Source organism: Bos javanicus, chromosome 23, assembly GCF_032452875.1.
Source record: "Bos javanicus breed banteng chromosome 23, ARS-OSU_banteng_1.0, whole genome shotgun sequence".
In the NCBI taxonomy this organism is placed as follows: Eukaryota; Metazoa; Chordata; class Mammalia; order Artiodactyla; family Bovidae; genus Bos; species Bos javanicus.
The window spans coordinates 21,112,569-21,121,667 of record NC_083890.1 but is presented as its reverse complement, the minus strand read 5'-3'; the positions used below and the strand labels follow the sequence as shown (position 1 = coordinate 21,121,667).

At 44.7% G+C, this 9,099-nt stretch overlaps 1 protein-coding gene across 2 annotated transcripts in view; it reads left to right on the top strand.

Moving 5' to 3' along the window:
* Positions 1-1,011: 1,011 nt before the first annotated feature.
* PTCHD4 (patched domain containing 4) overlaps positions 1,012-9,099 on the top strand; it is a 208,059-nt gene continuing 199,971 nt past the window's right edge. Inside the window, exons 1-2 of one of the 2 annotated variants that reach the window (XM_061398376.1) lie at positions 1,012-1,100; positions 1,444-1,855. In XM_061398376.1, coding sequence (XP_061254360.1) covers positions 1,096-1,100; positions 1,444-1,855 — 417 coding nt within the window. In that variant the 5' untranslated portion in view covers positions 1,012-1,095. Of the gene's footprint in view, positions 1,101-1,260; positions 1,856-9,099 lie in introns of those variants that run through there. The other variant, XM_061398375.1, reaches the window with a different exon arrangement.

Below are 9,099 nucleotides of genomic sequence, written 5' to 3'. Positions count from 1 at the left end.
ACTGCAGCCTACCAGGCTTCTCCGTCCATGGGATTTCCCAGGCAAGAGTACTGGAGTGGGGTGCCATTGCCTTCTCCGGTTTTATACATTAACTGACTCCAATGTGTATCCCTTCTACCTAGCTCACCTTCTTTCTTCAAACAAAGACTAGGCGCTAGGCGTCCCAAAACTTTTGTTTCTGGAATTTCCCTCCGAGGAGAAAAATCAGATAGGTTCTCAGTCCTCAAGGATGAGGGGCAGAAGGCGAAATGGGAGAAAAAGACTAAAACCAATTTTAGGAACTTTTGGTCCTAAACTTCAAAAGTACGGAAGTGAGTGCAATATTTTATGAGAAACCACATATTGCCTGCGGATCTTCACTTCCCAACACACACACACACACACACACACACACACACACACACCCCAAAACCAAAGGCGACTGCTATTGGCAAATGCCTCCTCTCCAATCACCAGAGCAAGGAAGGATCCCTAGAGCCCCAACGCACCGCCAATAGATGGGGTCTCTGCAGCCCGGGGAAAGAGCGTGGAAGGAAATCCCTTGCAAGCTGTGTGGTGTGTTAAAAATGCAGCATCATTCTCTCAGCTCCTTTTCTTGGTCCGACAAGCCGAATTCGAGAGCACAGGGAAACTGGAGGGGCGAAAGGCTGCCTCCTCCGGAAGCCCTCGAGTCCCTCCTTCCACGCCCCCCCCACCCCCCTTCTGAGGCTCCCATCGCCACAGCTCCAATGGGCCGGCGGCGCCTTCCCCATCTCCTCTTCCATTCACTCCGGAGGGGAAGGAGGAAGAGGGAAAACAAAACTCTAAAAATAACTGTTAGCCTCTTAAAAAAAGGAAAAGCTTAGCTGCCCACCCCCCTCCATCCCCCGCTCCCGCCCTCCTCTTCTCCCTCCTCCCGCCCCCCACCCCCCCTTCGTGGGGCACATGTCTGCTTCTTACAACACCGAGCCACATGGTTCCAGTTAGGCGCCGAACCCCACCGGGACGAAGAGGAAATTCACATCTGTGGGACGCTCCGCACGGAACCAGCTCCAGAGAGGGAGACCAGGGGACTGCAGCACCGAGATGAAGGGCTAGACCGCGGGATCGCTGCTCATGCGGTGAGAAGGGGGCGCGGGAGGCGGCCGGGGCGGGCGGGGAGGGGTGGGCCCGGGGGCCCTCGCAGCGCCCGCCGGCCACCCCCGCGCGCGCGGTCTCTATCTGCCCGCCTTGCTGCAACTTGCTGCAGTGTTTGAAAGAGTAGTAGGAGCGCATGGAGGTGGGGCCGGGGAAAGACCGGGCGGAGGAAGTGGGGGGGGGGGGCGCGGGGAGCGCGGAGGGGGCGGGGAGGCGGCGGCGGCTGTGGGGCGGGGGGCCGACCCGGAGCGGGTAAGACGGGGCGGGGGGGGCGTGGAGAGAAGCGGGGTAGCCCGGCGCTTACACATGTCACATGTGCTTTTTAAGACGGCCGGGAGCGCCTGCGAGCTGGATTTGGTGGAGGATGCTGCGGCAGGTGCTTCGCAGAGGGCTCCAGTCGTTCTGCCACAGGCTGGGCTTGTGCGTGAGCCGGCACCCGGTCTTTTTCCTCACCGTGCCCGCAGTCCTGACCATCACCTTCGGCCTCAGCGCGCTCAACCGCTTCCAGCCCGAGGGCGACCTGGAGCGCCTGGTCGCTCCCAGCCACAGCCTGGCCAAGATCGAGCGCAGCCTGGCCAGCAGCCTTTTCCCCCTGGACCAGTCCAAAAGCCAGCTCTATTCGGACTTACACACCCCCGGGAGGTATGGCAGGGTGATCCTCCTCTCCCCACCCGGGGACAATATTTTGCTCCAGGCTGAGGGGATCCTGCAGACCCATCGAGCCGTGCTGGAAATGAAGGTGAACTACAAGGGCTATAATTATACTTTTTCCCATCTGTGTGTGTTGAGAAATCAGGATAAGAAATGCGTACTGGATGATATTATTTCAGTGCTAGAGGATCTCAGGCAGGCTGCCGTCTCCAATAAGACAACAGCCAGGGTGCAAGTGAGGTATCCCAACACTAAATTAAAGGTATGCTCCTCCTGCATGCTTCTGCCAATTAAAGAGGCAGCACTTCATTTCTTGCCCTAAACAAGCAAAGAAAATGCAGAGGTCTCATCCTTAAGACTCAGAAGCTGATGCTTCTCTCATTTTGGCGGGGTGGTGGGGAACGATGGGCAACGAATGAAGAAAACAGGCAATAAATGGCATGACTAGATATTAAGCAATTCAAAGCCAAACAAATGCCAAAAATGAGAAAAAAAAATGGACGAAAAAAAAAAAAGTTGTTTCTGAGACCCTGCAATTACATCTTTGTTCAGGGTTAATAAATCAGTGAATGGAAGGGGGAGGGGGAATCCTGAACAATTTGGGGGATTTCTTTTCATTCTGGGGCTCGATGTATTTCTTATTACTGATTACACATCCCACCTGGTGCCATATCCACCCCTTTACATCTTCAGCCTTGCTTGATTTTGACATGTAGGGAGTTTGTGCTTGGCTGCCCTGCGAGTGTGTGTCTGGAAGCAGTGGGTATGAATGGCTAAGGATTCCAGGAATTATGTGTGTGTGTGTTTGCACAGGGAAAGAAGCAGGAATTTTCTCTGTGTGAAAATGGAGATGTGCAGCTTACTGATGTAGTAGTTAACTGAATCCTGTTATTTCCTCCCCGCCACACACACAGACACTAAATCCAAACCAAAGCAAGATTATTATAATAGCCCAATAGCAAAAGAAAAAATTCCACAGTCAGCAAAAGTTGCCATGAATGATAATTGTGGCATTAAATAGACAGTACTGTTTAAACTCTCAATTCAGATTTTGTTGCTCAAATGAGATTTCTAAACTCATTCCACACTGTCAGGACTAAGCTGCTGCAGGCAATGAGGCATGCAGTCTCCAGGTGACTGAAGTTTCAGGGACAAATGTGACTTCCAAAAGAGTCACTGCACCATTTGTATGCTCAGCCCTGAGCAGCTCAGAGGCTGCACAGTCAAGAATTCCCAAGGCAGGTGTTTCCCAAGAAGAAGGAATTTTCTTTCTTCTAATGTGTATGAGGATGTGTGTGTGCTTCTAGGGAAATCATGGGATAGAAGTCATCCCAGTTTCAATGAATGGGTGGCCAGATATAGGAAATTGCTAATATTTCTATTAATTTATTTGATACAATCAGCGTCTGTACACAATTTAGAAAAATTAATTTCTCAGGATTTTTGAGGTAAAGGGCTCTTTTTCCTGAATCGAAGGAGAAATTAACGCACTTGGAAACTAGGGATTCCTCAGAAAATCCCATAACCTGCCTCCTTTTAACATATTGCCCTCGTTTATGGATCCAGAGGCTGACAAGGTTTCAGCCCCCTGTGCACAGGAGCAGTCCCTTGGAGTTTAGTGAGACTAGACAGATGATTCATTAGCTTGAAATCTAGGTAAGGGCTTGCCTGCCTCACACTTATCGAAGGGAGCATGATGAATAGATGTGGTTGGGTTGCATGCTTTTCATTTCCCAGACCCTTTCCATCAACATTATTGCTTGTTCAAGAGAAGGACGCGGTGAAGAGGTGATCTTCACCTACTGTCTTTATCTGAGTTCTTTTCTATGTCAAACATCAGGTGTAAAGAAAGATTTGAAATTGTGACATATTTAAATTTCAATTTGTTTTCCCTATTGAAGCAAGTTTGCAGTTTATTAATATGCAGGCTTAATTGAGCCCCTTATTTAGTTTAGTCAGCAGTACTGTCCAGGTGTAAGGGCTCTGTCCAATCAGCCACCATGGGCATTTTATTTATCCAGCAATATCATTATGATATGTGTGATACAAACTCCTAAGGCCTCTAATTCACCTCTTTAATAATGACTGACTGTACTCCTATGATTTACTGGATGCTCTTCTAGGCACATGAGACAAGTCTGCAGCAAGAAAAGCAAAGTTCTTACCCTCAGGGGTCTTAATTGTCGATGCCAAGGTCCTTCCCTTGATTATCTGTAAGCAGGGACTCTAATCTTTGGGTCCAGAGGTTCTCCATCTAAACTTTCTGGCTGATCGGTTGGTTCATCTACATCTTGATAGGAATCAGTGGATAATCATAAAAGAATGGAGTAATTGATTACAAAGGGCCACGTAGTATTAGTGGAATTATTCTGCTAACCATAAGAACAGGAGAATTATACACTGGCTATCTGATTTACAAAGCCCTTTTTCTGCTACATTCTATCAATAATATCAATGTGTCCTCCAGTGCATTGGCTTGACTCTTTCTGCATGCAGTCAGTGGGGTCCTTAAGGTATTTTGGGGTAAATGTCTTCTGAGAGGAGTGGGCTTCCCTGGTAGCTCAGAATCTGCCTGCAATGCAGGAGAGCCAGGTTCAATCCCCAAGTTGGGAAGATCCCCTGGAAAAGAGAATGACAGCTAACTCCAGTAGTATTGCCTGGAGAATACCTTGGACATACCATGGGGTCCCAAAGAGTTGGACACGACTAAGCGACTAACACTTTCACTTTCTGAGAGCAGTGGGTTCTCTGAAGCATCCAGATGGAATATCACACATGCTAATGTAATATGAAGTACAACTGGTGGAATTCCAGGGACACCTAGAATCCTATCAGAGTCTCCAGGGACTTTCAGGTGAAGAACTCCCTCACACAGAGCGAAGTGAGATGGCCTTTTGTTTTGTTTATATGTGATATGGAAATGATTTTAATTCATACATAACAGTGATGCTCAAAGAATGTCCCTAGGATGCTGACCCATAGTAAACTTTGAGAACTTCTGTTGTATGATATTTGAGAGAAATTTTATATTCACAGTTTTTGGCCCTTTAATTAATGTTGCTTTCATCTGCTACACTTGGGTCACCAATCTTCCCAACTCTGGCCAGTATGGAAAATTTCAGTGCTGGATAATGCCATTGGTGGACAGAGAATCAATAGTTGAGGGAAAATGCAAAATAAATAGCAGGGGCAGGATGGTGTGGATAGGAACTGGCAATCTCCTGACATAGAAGGAGCAGTAGGTCAGAGCCTGGAGATAGTCTGAAGATGTATAAACACTGATTGACAGAAAGCTTAGGACAGAAAGCTTTTTGGCAGAGATCAGAAAGCTTAGGTTATGACAATTGGAGGGACATCTTCCAAATATTATTAAGACACCCAAGTAGTTCTGAGCACAAAAAGGTTTAGAACTTCTGATAAACATGATTATCTTGACAAGGTGATCCAGACAGGCAGGAACACAGAAAGTTGCTGCTATGGAATTCTAAAGAGAGGCTCAGATAAAGATGATATGAAAAAAGGAGCAGTCAGCTTAGAATACCACAGAAGAAACATATATACTTTCAAATGCTGTGTGGGAAAGGAGTCGTGATCAGAAATCCCTACACCTATATAATACCAACTCTACTGTTGTGCCTGTCTTTATATTCTTTATGTTGTTATATCCCTGAGCGGGCACAAAGCTCAAGTCTTACATTCCTTCTGTACTATTCACATCCCCCAAACCCAACCTGTACAGTTCTATGCAGGCAATATTTACATCACTGATTAGTCTATTGACTAATGTGTTCATTTATACTGTAACATCACAAAGCTATTATCAACCTTCAAACTTCTATGATGTGCTTTTACTTTAAAGATATTCTCTACACTCTCCAGATTTCTATAAATTTTTTGACCCAACTAATTCAGGGGCCATTTTTTCCCACTTATTTAAGCATACATATTGTATAAATTGATATAGTGTAGCCAGGCTGAATTTTGAAATTAAACACATAGTGTTGGAACCAGTCTCCTGATTAAAATGAGACAGGCACTCAAAATCCTTAAGCAAGGACTGCTCTGGACTCCAAAACATATTGTCATTATAATTCCAGGGGCTCAGGTGGTTACAGGTAATATTTCCTTACTTCTTAGGTAGGCCATGATGACCTCACTTTTCCATCTGGCTAGTTCTAAGAAAGTACCAACTTCCATATGTCCCTGTTTCTTTAATTTTGCCACTGAAAAAGGCCAAGTAATGAAGAAGCAGAGAAATGTGGTCCATGACAAATGGTAAGAAAGAAGTGAAACAATCCCCTGTAGCCTGTCCTCCCCATTAAATTCCATTAATACATACCTCTGAACAGATGTTTAAGTGAAGTATATATTTTCCAAGGTACCACATTTAAGAAGAGGAACAAAGATAGATTTTCCTGCTTCTTAAAAGAGTGTTTCTCTGGGCACATTTTGAGTACATCTTCCTAATTTGGAAGCTGTTGCCATTAATTATTTAGTGCCAATCTTAATGGAAGGGCAGTTAAAGCCAACATGAAAAGTAAAAAACAAGCATTACTTTTAAAGATTTCCAAGAAAAGTTATTCCATAGACTCCTTTCCCTAATTCATTCTAAAACCTTAAAAACTAGCTATGTCAGGATCTTCTCTTAGATTTAAGTTTGCATTCCTAATTCTCTCTCTTAATAATGAAAAAAAAAATCACTACCTTATTGAGTACATAGTTTGTGTCTTAACTGACATGGTATTTCATACACAGCATGTCATTTTTGCAAGCTTATGAATCAGGAAGAATATTTTAATTCCCATTTTATGAGTTGGGAACCTAAACCTAAAGACCAGGAGATTAAGTAAATTTTAAGAGGACCCCATGTTAGTGCATGTTGGAGCTGGGCTTTAAATCCAGGTCTGTCTGACACTGAAGTTGATATTTTTAACTATGAATACTGTATTGGGTCCTTGCATATCCTGCATCTTTCTCTGTGACAGCAACCCCTTGTACTAAGGAAGAACTAGGGTTGTAACTCCCAAGCCATCTCAAATCCACACTGTGACCACTGCTCTCTCATACCAGTCCCCTTGCTTACTGGAGAGACCAGCCCAGATGAAGGTGCAGTGAAGCTTCTCTTCCCTCACTAACCCACAAAGGAGTAATACTTCCAGTCTGGGTAAACTCCGATGTTGACCCAGGTGCTGCAGTGGTAAAGAATCTACCTGCCAATGCAAAAGATGCAGGGTTTGATCCCCAGGTCTGGAAGATCCCCTGAAGGAGGAAATGGCAACGCACTCAGGATTCTTACCTGGACAAGTCCATGGACAGAGGAGCCTGGCGGGCTACAGTCCATGGGATCGCAAATAGTCGGACATGACTGAGCAGGTAGTATCTGTCTACCATCCATATTGTACATGGATTTGCCACAAACAATTTAACAGATTCCTTACCAACATGTGATTTCACCTTTCATATTATTTCACATCAACTCAGAACAAACTAATGATCCACTGAGAGTGGGGAAGCCTGTTAGGTGACCGAGTTCCAAGCCAGGGTCTTATGTGCCAGGCAGGCTTGAGTCCTTCTGTTTAAAATTGGCATCAGGAAATAGAATTGATGAGATATGATGGGATAATACAATGCAGACTAAATTGAGACATATTCAGGAGACCTGAGTTCTGACCCCAGTTCTGTAAAGACCAGTTATGTGACATTGGACAAGTCTCGTCACCAATCTGTGCCTCAAGCTCTGGGATTTCTCTGTGACATTCCACCATGCCATAGATAAATATCATCGCAGTAGATCTGGAGATTTTTCTAGAATATTTCATCTCTGGAGTGAAGTAGATGTCTTGATTAGTTAGATTTGAACAATGCTGTTAAGCAATAATCATAGTTTCCTAACTAAATAGTTGTACATATATTTCCAAGCCACTGTATCAGGATCAGTTCAGGCATTAAACTTTTCTGAGCAACCAGGTGGGCAAAAATCTTGCCTGGTATTGGGACACAGATTCTGGTTGGCTTCAACAAAGACCTACTTTAAACTACATTAGGTAAATTTCATAAGTACTTATTCATGCTTCTTTCCATAGTTTTGGAATTCAAGGATTAAGGTAGAATTTTTTAGAGAGCAGAGAAATGACTTTCTCCCTTCTAATTTTCTTACCCTCAGCTGAGCTGATCCAGTGGTTCAGAACCACCAAGGGCTTGGGGTGGACACACGGAGCAAGATGGAAGTGTAGGAGGGCCTAGAGCCATGTCTGCCCCCTAAACAAAGAAAAAACAAACATTCCTTTGCTGTCACTGCTCTTAAGTATTGCTTTAAGCAATACTTAAATTTAATAGCTTTGTCCTGAATCTTTTTCTACTTTAATGCTATTATAACTGAAACAAGCTATGGTGTTGTGCTTTTCAAAATATATTGTGTTAGGAGAATATTTTCATTTTAACCCATTAGCCCTCACAGCATGATAGGGCTTCCCTGGTGGCTCAGATGGTAAAGTATCCACCTGCAATGCAGGAGACTGGGGTTCTATCCCTGAGTTGGGAAGATCCCCTGGGGAAGGGAATGGCTACCCACTCCAGTATTCTTGCCTGGAGAAATGTCTGTTGGACATGATTGGAACACATTGGTTTTATCTCAGTTTTAGAGTTGATTGATCAGCAGATGTGCATACCTATTCCAGATACATCCAGACATTTCTTCACATGCTCAATATCAGCATTTTTAAAGGAGAAATTTGGAAATTCCAAGATTCTGGATTTTTATGACACAGCTCTAGATTAAACAGCAGGCCTGTTTCTTCCCTAACTTAGTTCAACAAACAGGTCAAGCCCCTTCCGCATGGAGAGGTCACAGAAGCGACTCCTATCTCTGGATTGTTTCTGCTAGGCTGCTGGGGGACAGGGAGACAGCTATCACAGCCCTGGCACCCAGAAACATTACGGCAATGCTTCTGATTTAAAAGCGTGCCAAGCTGTATTGTAAGCTACAGAATTAATTTCTTTTTGTTTCTAAAACCTTTTTCCTCAAAGTGTTCTGTATCGACCAGTGGTATCAGCATCCCTGGGGAAACTCACTGGGAATGGAAATATCCCAGGTCTTACCACAGACCTACTGACCAGAACCTGTGTTTTAACCAGCTCCCCAAGTGACTCACAGGCCCCTGAGACTTTGGGAAACTCAAGTCTCAGATGCAAGGTTCACATTAGTGTTCCCTATTTACAGGTTGAGTTTGAAGTCACGTGTGTTGACTTAGACCAAACACACCCTAAGAAAATTGAGTAATTGAGCCTGCACCATCTTATGTAGACATGTGATAAAGACATTAGAGAAATGCC